Here is a 17378-nt window from a genome sequence, read left to right on the forward strand (position 1 = left end):
GTGATGTCCATTCTGTTCAGCCCCCAGCTACTCTTTTAAATACCTCAATACAGTGTCTCATTCAAATTCTCCACTTGCTTCTAAGATTAGAAGAGTTTGACTTATCAAATACCTACATACTAATAACGCAAATAAATATTCCAGATTTTTAAAAACTTATTTGTTTACAACAGCAATTAACTATTGCATTGCCTAATACGTGATTATGTGTTTAATGCTTGTCTCTTCCCCTAAAATGTAAGCTCTACCAGTGCAAGGCCTGTGTCTTTCTTGTTTGATGTTATATCCGAATATATTCCCTTGCATGGGGTCTGATAAAGTGAGTTCTCAGTAAATGAATAAATGAAATGATTAGTATCAAATAAGTAAATAAAACACAAGGGATTAAAGGATGTAGTTCAGCTGTTTCTCCATATATGATTATTACCCTGCTTCCTGTTTACAAGAAAAATACATAAACATGTATTTGTGGATTAAACAAAACAATGGAAAACTGGCAACCTGATCTATGTGTAAGTACATCAACAATTTAAGATAAGATCCTTGTTAAAGCTAAGAATAAATTCAGCTCTTAGAACCGCGGAAGTGGTTGCATTTAGACCAGATCTCAAAGACCGTTAAGTTAATGCTAATTTTCTTCTCGTAATGGTAACTCAGAACCCATTTTATAGATGAAACAGTTGTGGTACCAGCCTAAAGGCAAAACTAAAATTAATGCCAGACACAGAAGCTTTTAGCAGTCACTTTTCAGCTGTGAGCTCCACTTACTACTACTCATTTGCAAATTCACACTTGGCAGACTTGAAAACTGGTATTTAAAAGTGTAATACATAGCTCCTTTTCTGTGGGCAAAATTCTAAGCAAGAAGGGATATCGAAGTTAAAGCACATAAAAGGATACACAAATAGTTATTTTCTATGAGCTATATTTACCCATGTTCAAGTTGACGAGTATAGCTACATTCCTCTTCAAAGCAAATTTCAATTGAAGGCCAATTGGAGAGATAAAGTTAAGAATGGCTTTTCAAGAATGACAAGTTCCTAGATATAATAGTGTAACCAAGTGCACTTACAGAAATTAAAAAGGAAAGTGTCTTACCAATAATAAGAAAAGCAGAAGTTATCTCCAAGTACAAAAAGCAATGCCAATAGACTAGATATGCTGACAAGACACGAGTAATATTTTCCACATATAAGAAAAGCTTTCATCTCAGAAGACTATTTTTAAAGCTATTTTTGTACCTTAATTAAGATCTACAGAACTCAGTGTAGTGGTTTTTTTCCTCTCCATTTACTAATATATTAACTAAGGCACAGAAATGCTTGCCAAAAACCACATAAAGAGTGAGAAAGTCAGCTGGACACTTTAAGACAGAAAATGCCTACCCCTTCTTTTTTAAGCTTTCCTTAAGTTACACAGAAATGCACGGATAGATGTAGACACAGATGTCAGGAAGATAGATGTGCATTGCTTTCACTGTCTTTCTCTGAGACATCACCCCGCACCTTCTCAACACCCTGAACCCCCAATGTGGTAATAATGGGAGGGTATCAGAAAGTGATACCTACCTTGTCAATGCTTATTAAGCTTGTTAGTATTCACAGACATTAGTGCTGACATAGGCAATCTTTGTTTTACTGTGTTTTAAACTCAAGAAAGCAACTCCAGAGAATCTTTTAGCATGAGATAATATGGGAGCTTATCATGTTTTCTTGCATAATTTCTCCTTAAAATTTTTTTCATAATAAAACAGAAAGCAGAAATTATGCAATGCTATGTTCTAACAGTAGGAACACTGGCAGCCCAACCCCTGACCTCACTATACCCATGTCAATAGGCTTTATGAAGATCAGTAGGTCTTCAGAAATTGAAAACTTCAAGGAACATTAATAATTGTTGAATAAAATAGGATGATGCCTGAAATAGCTACAGATAAAATATTAAGACTATTTTACCGGTAACCTAATTAGATCAGATATTAAAAACAAATGTATTTCTGCCTTAAACCTACAAAAAGAAAATAAATTCCTTCTAGTTAGCCAAAAAAAGCACCAAGTAATATCTCAGTTTATCCATTATGAAAACATAAAAATCATGCTCATAAACATCACATAGGTGGGGAGGGGGAGGCAAAAGAGAGAAAAGTCTTAAATTATACTGATACTGTACATTATTTTCCAATAATGGAACAACATCTTTACTGGCGTGGAAGCAAACAACCACCCTTTATCAAAGTTTTACAAGGCAGGAATCTAATTCTTTCCCCCAATACCACAGGAAATCTAAATATTAACTTCCTAGATGACACAAAGAAGTAAACATTGCTAAAATGTGTAATAGAAAGTACTAAAAATGTCTCTGCAAACTTCTGGAATTCAGAAAGGCTGTTAACAGGGCAAAATCACAAGGGAAAATAAAGCACAGATAAAAAGCATTATATGTTTTCTTCTAAAGACTAGTGAGCTCCTTGAGGACAGGAACTGAATCATATACCCTGGGGTCCAGCCCCGTGTGTTTTTAACAAATGCGAACAAACAAGCATTTGTGCATTACTAGAACATCAGTCTAACAAAACGTCTTTCAGTAAACTTAAGTTATTGTAAAATATTCCAATTTTTCATTCCCACAAATATGGAGAATTCAGTTCTAGGTATTTTTCAAAGAACATTCTATGAATGAAATAAAGAGTTTACATTCTGACATAAAAAAAAAAAGAACTATATACTGTTATCAGTGATTTTTCTAATTTGCTATCCCTCACTACACCTCCCAAAGTCTCTCAATCTCTATCTCATAATTACCTCTTTTTCTCTCTCCGGGGAGTCATAGCCTTCTCAAAGATCGACAATTACAGTTACACTCTTATTTCCAACCTTTCTGCCACAAACAAGGCCTTCCTTTCCAGGTATCCTTCTCAGTGTAGTATCTTCGCTGTGACACAGTGTCCCATTTAAGACCGTGGGTGCTGGAACCTGTCAGAATGAGCTCAAATCCTGACTCTGTTGTCACTCTTACCAGCTATGTCATGTTGGATAAATTAATTAGGCTTTCATTGCTTTAGTTCCTCATCTTCAAGATGGGCATAATAATAGTGCCGACCTAATAGGGTTGCTGTTTGATTTAGTGAGTTAATTTTTTTTTTAACTTAGAAGATTATCCGCCACCTAATACGTGCTCAGTAAATGTTAGTGTTAATTTCCTCCCTGAATTCATTGGCCAAAGTAGAGCAGAAGATGCATAAGGTTGGGAAATTGAAAAAAAAAAATGTAATATTTAAAGAATTAAAGAAAAAGGAAGAAGGAGCTGACCAGGTACAAAATAAGAAAGGACTGGGAGTAATGACAGTGCAGTTAACACAGCCATGGCCAATGCAGCAATGCCGCTCCTGGGTGTATATCCAAGAGCAACAAAATATATGTCCACAGGAAAACCTGTCCACAAATGTTCACAGCATCGTTATTCCTAATAGCCAAAAAGCGGGAACAACTCAAATGCCCATCAACTGAAGAGAGGATAAAGAAAATGCAGTTTATCCATACTGAAGTGATAGGTTCCATGGAAATTCCATAATAAAAAGCTAGGAAGGTAGGTGAGGGGATGGGGTAATGGGGTGATGGGCATTAAGGAGGGCACTTGATATAATGAGCACTGGGTGTGATATGCAACTGATGAATCACTAAATTCTACCCCTGAAATTAATAATACACTATATGTTAACTAAATTGAATTTAAGTAAAAAATTAAAAATAAATAGCCAAACTATGGAAAGAGCCAAGATGTCCATTGACAGATGAATGGATAAAGAAGATGTGGGGTGTGTGTGTGTGTGTGTGTGTGTGTGTGTGTGTATATATATATATATATATATATATATATATATATATGCACAATGGAATATTATGCAGCCATCAAAAGGAATGAGATCTTGCCATTTGCAATGACGTGGATAGAACTGGAGAGTGTTATGCTGAGCGAAGTAAGTCAATCAGAGAAAGACATGTATCATATGACCTCACTGATATGAGGAATTCTTAATCTCAGGAAACAAACTGAGGGTTGCTGGAGTGGTGGGGGATGGGAGGGATGGCGTGGCTGGGTGATAGATATTGGGGAGGGTATGTGCTATGGTGAGTGCTGTGAATTGTGCAAGACTGTTGAATCACAGATCTGTACCTCTGAAACAAATAATACAATATATGTTAAAAAAAAAAAAAGAAGAAGATAGCAGGACGGGAAGAATGAAGAGGGAGAAATCGGAGGGGGAGACGAACCATGAGAGATGATGGACTCTGAAAAAGAAACTGAGGGTTCTAGTGGGGAGGGGGGTGGGAGGAGGGGTTAGCCTGGTGATGGGTATTAAAGAGGGCACGCTCTGCATGGAGCACTGGGTGTTATGCACAAACAATGAATCATGGAACACTACATCAAAAACTAATGATGTAATGTATGGTGATTAACATAACACTAAAAAATTTTTAAAAATTAAATAAAATAAAAAGGTATGAATATAGATACACACTACAATATGGATGAATTTTGAAAATATTATGCTAAGCGAAAGAAGTCAGTCATAAAGTGCCACATATAGTATAAATTCTATTTATATGAAATGTCCAGAACAGGCAAATCTATATAGACAGATAGCAACTTGTGGCTGCCCAGGGCCAGGAGAAGGGGGGTGGGATTAGTTGGCGGGGGTAGACTAAATTGGACAGGATTTCTTTCTGGAGCGTTGAAAATGTTCTAAAATTGATTACGGTGATGGTTGCATGCTTCTGTGAATAGTCTAAAAAAAAAAGCCATTTCATTGTGGGGTGCCCAGCTGACTCAGTCGGGGGAGCATGTGACTCTTGATCTTGGAGTTGTGAGTTTGAGCCCCACATTGGACATAGAGATTACTTAAAAAAATAAAACCAAAAATGAAACATTTCATTGTATAATGTAAATGGTTGAACTGCATGAAATATGAATTCTATATCAATTATATTCAATAAATATGAAGTCTATATCAATTCTATATCAATACATAAGCAAATTTTTAAAAAGCAGCAAAGCAGAAGACAAAGGCCTCAACATTCATTGCACTGTTCACATGGTAGAATTTGTAGCATATAACTTTAGTTCCTTTCCTTTTTAATTTAGAGCTGATTTCTTGAAACTTTTAGTCCCATTTTCCTATATAATTTCACGCTTAATTATTAAGATTGTTGTCTTATTCCATCATTTTCCCACCGTGGACATCTTTCATTTAATCGACTTAAGGTATTTTTGTTCTGGGTTACCCAATTCCCTGAGTTTCAAGGATCATTCTGAGTCTAAATGTCTTATGGTATCTGTTGTGACTTTAAGACAAAGAAAAGAATAGAGCACTAATTAGGTGGGCATTAATTTGAGAACATTTTTGCTTTTAAAGATACTTTTTTTTTAAAGATTTTATTTATTTATTTGACAGAGAGAGACACAGCAAGAGAGGGAACACAAGCAGGGAACACAAGCAGGGGGAGTGGGAGAGGGAGAAGCAGGTTTCCCACGGAGCAGGGAGCCCGATATGGGGCTCGATCCCAGGACCCTGGGATCATGACCTGAGCTGAAGGCAGACGCTTAACGACTGAGCCACCCAGGCACCCCAAAGATACTTTTTTAAAACACTTAGTGCTCATGGCTTTGTGAAAAGATATCTGTTCCAATGGGGCCTAGGGCCTGCCTTTTGTACGGGGCGGGGGGGAAGGCTTAATGTGCTCCCACAATTAGTGAGGCCATTTACTTTTTGGAGAACCTATCACTTTTACCAAATCATATCCTGTTCCCTGAACCTTTGATTAGTCATGTGTACATACAGAACTGATTTCAGTGCTTGCTGACGAGTCTTGCACAACATCATCAAAGGTTTATTATCTCTTGAGACTGAGAACACTTACAATATGCAGGAAGAGATTTCTGCCATTTACTTTAAAAGAGAGTAAGTGGGTATTAATGATTAACTCATGATCTTCATCAATTTTTTTTAAAAATAAGTCTTCATATACTGTATTTTACGTCTTTCTCTTTCTGTCTTACACACACACACACGTACACATGCATGATGCATGCAATTTTTTCCAAGGTTTGAGTAAAATAAGTATAAGTAGGTGTCCCTCGATATGTACTGAAAACATTACTGGAGTACTGGCACTTCGCCTTTTCAATCACTTAACACATGAGACCTGAATATATCCACATTTTTCTTTTTTTTTTTTTTTAAGATTTTATTTATTTATTTGAGAGGGAGAGAAAGAAGCAGACTCCCCGCTGAGCAGAGAGCCCCACAGGGGGCTCCATCCCAGGACCCTGGGATCATGACCTGAGCTGAAGGCAGAAATTTAACCGACTGAGCCACCCAGGCGCCCCTATATCCACATTGTTCTACACTCATTGATAAAGCATTAAATTGTTCACTTTTTGGAAAAGTGTTAACATATACATGTATGTATGTATATATATATATACATATATATACATATATATAACATATACATGTATGTATATGTTATATATACATATATCAATTTCAATGTACTTCTATGTCAATGGTTTCCAATAAGTTATCAAGCCATCATAATTAAAGGGGTGGCCACAGTTCTACAAGAAGGAATAAAGTGACCTAGTACCTCCCACAAAGACTTATAAGTAAATATTATACTTGACAGTCTATCTGGAAACATATATCTAAAAAAAAGTCTACAAAATTAAGCAATTAGGAACACGTTTTTGCATTTATGAGTTAAAGATGGTAATTCTATCCTCTGTGTGGAGAATGAACACTCTAAAAACTAAATAATTCTTCATAAAGCCCATCTTGGTTTTTCTAAGATTTAAGGAATTATGAGAGCCAAAGACGGTATTTCTCTGGGAAAAAAAAAAAAGTTATTTATGAATTCCCCTTGGGTCTATTTTTCAGGAACTTGGTTATGAGTTTGGTTATTTGGTTATTCTTCTCAGGGAATACTCATCATGGAAAAACTTGGTACAATTGTTCCATCCAAATGTGTTTTTTTAATTACTTACCATGCTAATAAACATTATAATAAACAAAAAGTAATAATAACCCAGAACTTGCTTTCAGCCAAATTATATCTCAAAGGACACTGAGGGGCCTCGGCTTAAAAAGCAGTGATAGTATCACATAGTAAATAGGAGAGTTTTCTCCCTTCTAAAGTACTGTGTAATAGAGATTCACCAAACAAACCAATTCTAAAAGGTATGTTCTGGTGTTTGCATAATTCCTATTTTAGCATGCATGTTAATTTTATTTTTAAAAACAACACTATTTATTTGGTGTGAAAATTAAGAATCCTCCTCCCCCTCCCCATGTCCGGAGTCACTTACTACTCAGTGGCTAAGTGCTAATAGATGCTGAGTTTAAAGGAGATGCCTTGAAAACTGACTCTCTTTCAGAGGTGATGGCAATCAGACTTGTTACCTGATTTCTTTCAATTGAACAATGAATGATTTTAGGCCCTAAGGACATATGCTAGTGTTATTTTCAGGCTTGCCAAATGAATAGTTAGAAATGTTTGAAGGCTTTGAAAGGTACTACGCATTATAATTATCAGACTGTCCTTGCATGCTTTACACACACCAGTTATAGATATTGGGAGCTTCTGTATTGCTAACAACTCTGTCATTTCCAAACTAAGACTATTCTTGCTTTTCAATAAAAGAACATTTCATTAATGAATGTGGTCAACTGCAGCAACGTCAACGACTGACACTTTTTTGCAGGAAAAGGTAGCCAGATTTAGGAAGGCAAGATTTCCCCCAGTATCTCTTAAGTTAAGTCAATGTGAATAGTTCTAATAAGATTTGGGGCTTTACATGGGAATCTTTAACAAAATTTCAAGGAGAGAGAGGAAGGGAGTGCATTTGAAACATATGGTGGAAAGAAAATTTCTGGAGCCTTGTAACTAAAATGGATCAAAGTAAGAAGTGAAAGATAAAAGTAAAAAAAATAATAATTCAAAACAAGATTATTTCTAAAAACTAAGTAAGTAAGTAGCAAGTGAATAGGACTTCCTCCAGTAGTTACAAGGATGGCAGGAAAAGGGAATTGAGTTCTGGGGCAGAGAGTAGACTGTGCTTTAGTTGTTCCTGTTTAGGAAGTTAAATGCTTAGGGAGGCATATTCCCTCTTTCAGGTCAGCGGGGTACCATTTAGTACATTACTGCTGAAGTACCCTGGTGACCTGAATGAATTAATGCAGCTTCCAAAGGTGCTTAACTTGCAAGCACTGAGAGCTCAGGCACTAGCAGTGATAAATATTCTAGTAGTTCTTTCTATTTAATACACCAAACACCCAAAAATGCCAGTAAAAGGAAGTTTCTTTAAAGTGAAAGAATTCCGTTGTGACAGGAGAGACTCAGGCAACAATTTTAACCAGCAGTTTTCTCCTTCTGGCTTGTAGATGACCCAACAGGTGTTAAGTTCATTATTCTCGTTGTCTGTGTTCATACTGGCCTGCTTTTGTGTTATACTACATCTGCAATATCTTTAAGCGAATCTGCTAACTTGAAGGAATGAAAGTGGGCTCCGAAATGATGAAGCACTAGACAAAATTGCTAAGTTTGCCTCTGGTGCTCTGGCCTTCCTTTTCCTTTCCCACTCTCTGCTCTTCCTATCCTCAAGTGCAACGGAAAGTTTTCTTATTAGCAGGGCCTCCTGATGTGGGCTAGAACACCAACACAGTTTCTTACTGTCTGTGAGCACTTGAGCAAGGCATTTTGCTCTGAGTCCTAGTTTCCCATATCTCAAAATGGGAATAGTAACATATAACTGTTAGGAAGAATAAAATGAGATAATGTAAATTAAAAAGTCTAACTTCTTATGATTGCTGTCAGCCTACGTCCTCTTTTTAAATGGATAATTGGATGTCAATTATCAATATGGTTTTACCGTTGACAGAATATCTAGCATCAGAAGAGGGGATATTTTTGGTAAGATTCCTTCCCAATATCTCATAAATCCTATATAGACAATCAATTGCCAACTCTATTTATAAACAAGGCGCTTCTTGACACAGGACACATAATCATGGATGAAAAAATCAATTATTTTAAAACTTTAAAAGCTTCCCTTCCAAACCTGAGTTGGACCTATCAATAGTTCATTTCTTTCCATCTTCAGCTCTGCATTCCACTAATTTTATCAGCAGATAACCAAACACGAAGAATTTTTCAACTTAAATCTTCCTCTACATTCTCTTTAAAAATTGCCTAACGGGAAAATATAACCTTGACATTCATTCTGTAAGCAACAAGAAGAGAGAGATGCGTATTCTACGCTACCTAACGTTTCCGGTGAAAGACAGGCTTTAGGAAAATTTGAATCAATAAAGTACTAAGAGTATGGCCCAATATACTTTTATATTGATGTGTACATATTTAATATACTACATGTAAGTATTATATTCAAAGCTACAAACGTATTTTTCCTTAAAGATGAAAACCAAGTGAAATAAAATGTTGCCACATGTAACTGTTATTATCTATGATAATAACAAACTCGTCCTTGTAAACACTTATCTTGAAGCAAAACAGTATGATAAACTGAACTCACAAAGATTCTTCAAGAGTCAAACTAAATTAGCATCCTGACCCTATAAGGGGGTTGACTGACGTTGTAAGACCTGATGTTTTCCATTCTTTACCAGGTGGTTTTCTTCTTCATTTTCGAGGTAATACATCAGTAGCATCATCCTCACGTATGAAGGAAACATACATGTTCCAACTAATAGAAAAGCTCTGCACTGCCTTAAATTCCCGCCATGACCCTTGTCTATAACTGATCAATAAAGTCTTGCAATGCAAGACAGCAATAAGAGGAAGTTGAGACAATCAAGCGACATTGCTCTACAACTACTGATGACCCAAGAGAGCAGTCACACTCAGTCCTTTGACCAGCCGTTGTCAGAAAAAAAAAACAAAACCATGGAAGCTTTTGATGTGAGGTTCAAACCTTAATTTTATTACTATCCCTGCCACACTGGAAGAACAGAGTGAGTCTGGAAGCATCACCTTAGAGAAGATGGCTTATATCCTGCCACATTAACGGGACACAACCTCCATCAACAGAGACTCTGGGGGCACGTAGTAAGTACTCCGTCAGTGCTTCTGTATTTAGTAGAAGTAAAACTTGGGATATCATTCAGGTGTTCTGCAAACAGGACATGAGCCTCTGTGCCTCTACCAATCCCCACACTCCTCCGAGGTTATAGGATCTGTGAAGATGTTTCCTCATAGGCTAGAGGGGGCTGTGCTTCCACTGCCGCTCTTATTTGAACAAATCATATCGTCATAAGCTCTCCTGAAATACACTGATAATTTGGGAAAAGTGCCTTTTAAGACTTGAATTCTCTGAATAATGAACAAATCTCCACGTCTAATTGAACTCAGCCTGAGCATAGGCTCAGACTCAAAGCAAACTTGGTAAAGCATTTCCAGTAGAACTCAGGCAGGCCAGATGTTCTGGAAGCAGAACCACGGTCATTATGCACATACCAGCCCCTCCCCCTGTACCCCGGGCCAAGACCCTTTCAGCAGCGCGAGGCCTGGCTAACATATGACTCTGGCTGCATCACTGCGTGGCATCCCAGCGCCCATTTGGACGTTTCAGCAATTTTAAACAAGCTCCGCTGACAGGGACTATTAAATTGAAGCCCAAGAAGCACGCAGGGAGAGCACATTAATTATGGGGTAACACCTTTGTCTGCATTACCTAAATGACCTCAGGGCGGGTGACACAGAAGCGATTTACTACTTTTGGTTAAACCGTACCTACACTTCACATGAGACAGAGTGAACACAAGTTACACAAAAACCAGAATATAAATCATAAAGTATGAGTTGACGTGGTCCTGAAGTGAATAGTCGTGTCAAATTTTTTTACTGTGTTTCTGAGATGAGGGGCAGTGTGGGTTTGGAAGCAGATACGTGAGGGAAGCTCTTAGGGTGGGGCTCTGCCCTACCCAATCCTCATCCCTGACAAAATCACTAACCCAATCCCCACCCCTGACAAAATCACTAACCCAATCCCCACCCCTGACAAAATCACTAACCCAATCCCCGTCCCTGACAAAATCACTAACCCAATCCCCGTCCCTGACAAAATCACTAACCCAATCCCCGTCCCTGACAAAATCACTAACCCAATCCCCGTCCCTGACAAAAATCACTAACCCAATCCCCGTCCCTGAAAAAATCACTAACCCAATCCCCGTCCCTGAAAAAATCACTAACCCAATCCCCACCCCTGACAAAAATCACTAACCCAATCCCCACCCCTGACAAAATCACTAACCCAATCCCCACCCCTGACAAAATCACTAACCCAATCCCCACCCCTGACAAAATCACTGCACCCCCCACCCGACATGTTGGAAAATTCATCCAGATTAAGCAATTCCTTCAAAACAAAATACACCCTGGAAAAGACCTGAAAGTCATTTATACCTTTGGATGCACTATTCTGCTTTTCTGAAAAGGTTTCTTTCCCCTTAATTAAGGGAATGCTAGTTTTCTTTGGGGAATTAGATGGGTAATCTTGCAACATGGAGCATTTCCATGAAGAGAAGATCCAGGTGGGATAAAACAGTAAGGATTTCAGAGAAACAGAGAAGACGTACTAGCATGTGCCTGACGTGTTGGGAGATGGTAGCACTGGTTAAGGAAAGACATGTGGAAAATAAAATGGGAGGGTTCCTTTGCACACTTGGCTTTCTTTAAATTTTGTCTGGGTTTGTTAACAATTTCACACACTAAAAATCACTTTATCTATCCTGACATGGATGTAGTTAAGTTGCTAATGCCTGGTCTAAAGTAATCCTTTTCGGGATTGATGTGTATTAACATATATATTTTATATTTGGATAGACAGATTTTTAGTCATTTTTTTTTTTTTCCAGGGGAATACAAAGAGGGTTCTCAGCTCACAATGTACTAGATTACTTGCCATGGAAAAGCAGTGAGGAAGTCCGTATCTGTGCTGGAGTAGCAGTGTTACATAGCTGTGCTTCAGCAAATGTCAGGCTTAAAAACAGAAAGAGACGTAGCAGATAGGGCTGGCCAATTACACTGTGATCTAAAAACACCAGTGATTTATTAGTTGCTATTAGCTAACCAGCTCCTCTCCATTTGATCTGCGTATTTATTAGTTATAAGTATTATGGGAGCATGTATTATTGTTCCACCACAGAAACTCTTTTTTTCAACCTCTGCCTTGTCTTTTTATATGAGAATACAATAGAATAATTTGAGTGGTGATTACTTTTTAAAAACGAAATCCTGCAACCGGAATTAAATTTCACAGTGCATTTCAACCTAGAAAGAAACATAAATCTGAAACTAATATAAAAAAGTGTAAAAATTTCCTTATTCAGGTTAATGTTTGGCAACAGAAAAGAATAACTTTTGTTTATCTCTGAAAACAGCTTTCTTCATCTAAACAAATGACTAGAATAAGATTAAGAAAAACCTGTTTTGGTTTCTTAGATACACACACATATTCCAATTTCCTTTTGCACAATGACTTTTATGCAAATGTGTACCACACAATCTCCTGACCTCCTTTACCATCACATTGGGACAATGACAGTTCAATAATTGAAACGGTACATATCTGGTATATTTGATTTTAAATTGCAAAGCTGGACTCAGGCCTATTGAAATGAAAATGCTTGCGATTCTTTGTTAATTCCAAACTGATCGGGTTATTATTTCCTACTAGTGAAAAAAAAAAAAGGCAAAAAAGGTAGGTGAAGCTAATTATTCCATTTTTTATTTCCTTGACACATACTTTTCCCAACGTGGCTCCTTCCACTCTCTTCTGTGACCCTCCCCCACACCTTGATTTTAGTTCTTAACCCGGATGCTTTCATCCATAACATGGATAATGAGAAAACTCCAAAAATGTTCCTTGGGGAAATGTTACACTAAAAGTTACCTAGGACTAAATCCCACGTGTGTTCTTTTGCTCACCATGGAGACAAGAGACTCATTCACTGCTCTCAGCCAATTTTAAATCCAAATATGAAAATAGCATTATGGAATTCAGACAGACTATTCTGCTTCACTACTAGCAGATGCAGGAAGAAAAAAGGCTGGTATAATTAAGCTTTTGACTTTGAACCAGCAAAGCTGTGAACACCTCACTTAAAAATACATATAATATTATAAGAGCAGCTGACGTGCAGGTGTGGCAAGAGGATTTGCAAGCCCGGCATAGGATGGGGGTAAGCCAATCAGCTGGCTGGAAAAAGTCTTGTCCATTCTGAGCCAAGAATAAACTAAACTGCAAAACTGAAATACGGCCAAAGTTGTATTTGTTCTTCTTCGATTTGAGTGTGTAGTGCTAAGTGGTTTCCATTATAACTTTTTACTCGACTCTTTAGAAAAATGTTTGGGATCATGTAAGAGGGAGACCAATTCTAATACATTTTTTTTTTAATGAGGGTTGGAAGTAACAGGGTTTCTTTAATACATATCTCAGGCTATTCATTTATTCATCCTACAAATATTGAGGATTTATTCTATGAATATCAATTGACAAGAATTTGTAGAGGACGCAAAGGTGTGAAATTAGAAGAATATAATCAAATCCAGTAAAGTGGTTAGCTAAGAAACACTGCTTTTGCATCATATCTAGATCTAGATGTCGATGTGGATATACACACGAGCACACTTTACCTTACGACACTGACGTAGCTATCTACGCACTCAGTATTTGTTAACCTCACTTTAAATATACTTTTATGCATGGAAGGAGAAGATTAAGGGCAATCTGTAGTTTCATTTTATTGTTTTAATTTCTTAGACCAATTTTGCTTCATCATTAAAATTTCTGGAGGAAAAATCAAAATTTAATAGTGCTTAGCGCTTCAGAGAATTCTGCTTAAAGAAGTGAGTAAGCTTTCCTTAACAATAACAAAATTCCTTTTTAAAAAAATTCTAAGGCAAATAATACTGCCAAAAAAATGAACACAACTTTGTTTGTTTTTGCAGTCATCGTTAGCAATAGACATAAAGGTATTCTTTTTTTTGAGTCCATATGGAAAGATCATCAACACGTTCTGCCTCTGGGTCCTTTGCCAAAAATACCATAACCCGCAAGCCTTCTACCTTAAACATAAAAGGAAAGGTGTTGTTCTGGTCAAATAAAGAAATAATTTTTACTAGCATACGTCTAATGTTAAAGCTGCCTAAACCCTGCCAAATACATTAAAACAACATCTGTAAAACAGATTTTCATTAAATTGATCAGTTTAAAGTTAAGCAGCTAGGCAGATGATGCTTTTAAGCTAACCCTTAACCTTTAACCTTTAACCTCCTTAAACTGGAATAAGGACACACACTTCTTTTAGTAATACTGCTCCAGGTTGACAATGTAAGAGGTAAAGTGGTCTATTCAAATCGAACTGACACATAACCACATTTAGAGTGTTATGAATCAATATGTTGTCAATACCGAGGAAAGCTGTTTTCTCACAGCTCAGTATTTATCTTATAACTGCTACTTGTCACTTTCCCTTAAAGTCTGAGTAATTCACGATGCAAAATGATGTAAATTAAACTCTTAATGAAAATGATTTTTATATAGGAGATTATTGTCTAGTCATTAACTCAGAAACTATTTTAAGTCTAATTTTAATATTTTAGCCTATTACAAACCATCATTTTTTTTTTTCCCAGGCCCAGGCCAATTTGTTAGGTTCTCATTTAAAAGCAATTAATGTTACTTATGAAGCAATTTCATTTTGCCGACACAAGCCGACCAAGCTTGCTAATATTCTCATTACTACACTTGAAAATCCTCTATATCTGACTCAGACAGTTTCTGTAAATCAGTTTCAAAAAGGCACCCTTGACACACTGCTACTCTGGAGTATTTTTCTAGTTACTACTAGAAATAATGGATGCCCCTTGAAGGATAATACAACATAATATAGTTCGATTGTCCAATACCAAGTTTCAATAGCTCAAATATTTATCTCCTCAATCTTCTATTAATTCAAGGTTAAGTTTGTTCAAAGTATGTTTTTGTTTGTTGGCTGACCACTTTTAGATGCTAGGCTACAAGGAAAGACATTTGAGTATTTAAGAGATAAGCAAATAAAGAAGAGCGGGGGACAAGTCAATTTTTATAGGACTTTATAACATTTTTAAGGGAAGAGTACATATATTCTTTGGTTCTGGGATCTAAAGCTCTCTCTGTTTTAAAGCCCTCTTTATAAACAAGCTTTTATCTCATTTGGTTGTTACTTTCGAAGGCAACATCCAACTCTCCCTGAAAAGAAACTTCAAGAGTAACTCTGACACTTAGCAAATTGCTCTGCAGATACTGAGGGCGATCAACTCATACTCAAGGAAAGAATGAATAAACTTAATACACGCATATACACACGCGTTTAAATAATCATCAAACAATTAGATTAAACAACCTTTCCTGAGAAAATAAACAGTAACACTCTACCTTTCTTTAGCTTCCCACATGAGATCAATAAAACAGAAAAATTTGTACATTTATATCTTCTATTCACAACATGCTAATTTAAAGTGTTAGAGGAGCTGTGTGAATATAAACACAGTTCATGAATATTCTATATAGCTCCCAGGGTTGAGATCTATTATTTATACAAACTTAATGTTTGTTTTTTTCTCCTAGGTATTCTGAAAGTTTTAATAGGTCAGGTATCAACAGGAAAAAAAAAAAAGTTGACAACTGAATGGTAAAGCCTATGAATTATAATACAATTAATCCTTTATATTATATTTTCAACAGCATCGACTTAGAAGCTTGCCATCTTACATTAGGGCTTGTACTCCCCTCAAACTGTGTAACCCAAATCTAATGCTTTCGTCATTGATCCACAGAGCACCGATCTTACAGGAACAATGTTACAGATTCTCATGCCACGTCTTTAGGTTTTTACACTCAGTACGTCAATCTAGAATTTGAACTTCAAGAAACAACCCAAACTAATAGCGCCAGCCCGAACTCAAATAAATAATTCTTGCGCCTGCTCCAGAGATCCACAATCTGCCCTTTTTGCTGTGTGTTTATAGTTTGAAATAGTATTAGAAAAGCCGTAGGTATTATAATCACTGGTTGACTCCTGATAGTATAGTTATCACTGATTTCTAGTATAAATCGATAGATAACACTTGCAAAATGGATTTTGTAATCATATTTAGAGCTTGTTACAATGACTAATGGTTTGCAATATTTTCTGAATTTTAATATCCTCTAGACAAAAGAAGTTTTTAATAAGTTACCAAGTTATTCATCATAGAAATGAATCTGTTACATTTGTACAAGAACCAAGACAATCAAGCCAATCCAGTAAACAAACTCACAAAATAAATTAACCAGTAATTAGGACTTAGAAAAAGTCAAGACAAGTTGTGTAATAAATGGTGCTCGCCAGTTGCACATATTCATTACATCTGCATAGTTTTTTCCAGCAAAGATAAAAGTATATTTGCCATTTAATGAACAATTTTATTTGCGCCACACCCAGTGGAGGGAATAAAAACATGACTAGCTGGGAAAGGTCATGCAAAATAACAACTGAGTTAAGTAGAAGACTTTCAACTGATGCTAAGGGAGAGTGTGTTTACTCAAAAATTACAGAAAAACAACGGAACACACACACACACACACACACACACACATTGTGTTTAGATCGCCCCTGTTCGACACCAAACAAAAGACGACGCATTCACAAAGTAGCACTGTTTTTGTAATCTGTTCCCTATAACCACTAACACTTAGCCAAGAGTGATGCTATGTTTGGTTGTTGTTTTTTTTTTTTAATCAATCAATAAAAGAGGGATAACAATATTATTTTATACGTGAAAATACTCAGGAAGGTTCTTTTACTTCTGGGAAGCCAATAAAGATCGCCACTGAGTTAGGTATAAAAGGGACATAAGGCAAATCTTTTAAATAAACTCTCCAGTTGCATGTATCTCAATATACGTTTAGTAATGTTAAGCAGAAACCGTGTACCTTGCCCTTCTATTTTTTTTTTTTCTCTTTCTTTTCTTAACTTGCAGATTTGTGCTCCAAGCTCTGAAACAGTTAATTCCCTTCTCCACTCTGTGCCAAGGGAAATGGATGTCACTGCTTACCTTGTAGAGCTTCAGGGCTGCCTCATGCCTGTGATTGGTGGTATGCAAGCGTAATTTATCCACACTGTTGGTGTAGTAGTCACAGGCATTACATTTCAGGTGAACGGGGTTGCCAATGGCAATACACTTCAGCCTCCACTCATTGCTTTTGCCCCCTTCTTTAATGTGAGCCACCAGTTGATATTTCTGCATATGCTTATCAGTCTTGCAGTGGAGCTG

At 36.7% G+C, this 17378-nt stretch overlaps 1 protein-coding gene across 3 annotated transcripts in view; it reads right to left on the reverse strand.

Moving 5' to 3' along the window:
* ZFHX4 (zinc finger homeobox 4) overlaps positions 1 to 17378 on the reverse strand; it is a 180236-nt gene that overhangs the window by 136071 nt on the left and 26787 nt on the right. For all 3 annotated transcript variants that reach the window (XM_036123521.2, XM_036123520.2, XM_078072292.1), the window contains exon 3: positions 17160 to 17378. This exon is cut by the window's right edge. In XM_036123521.2, coding sequence (XP_035979414.2) covers positions 17160 to 17378 — 219 coding nt within the window. The remainder of the gene's footprint in view (positions 1 to 17159) is intronic.

This window comes from Halichoerus grypus, chromosome 5 (assembly GCF_964656455.1).
Source record: "Halichoerus grypus chromosome 5, mHalGry1.hap1.1, whole genome shotgun sequence".
Classification (NCBI taxonomy): Eukaryota; Metazoa; Chordata; class Mammalia; order Carnivora; family Phocidae; genus Halichoerus; species Halichoerus grypus.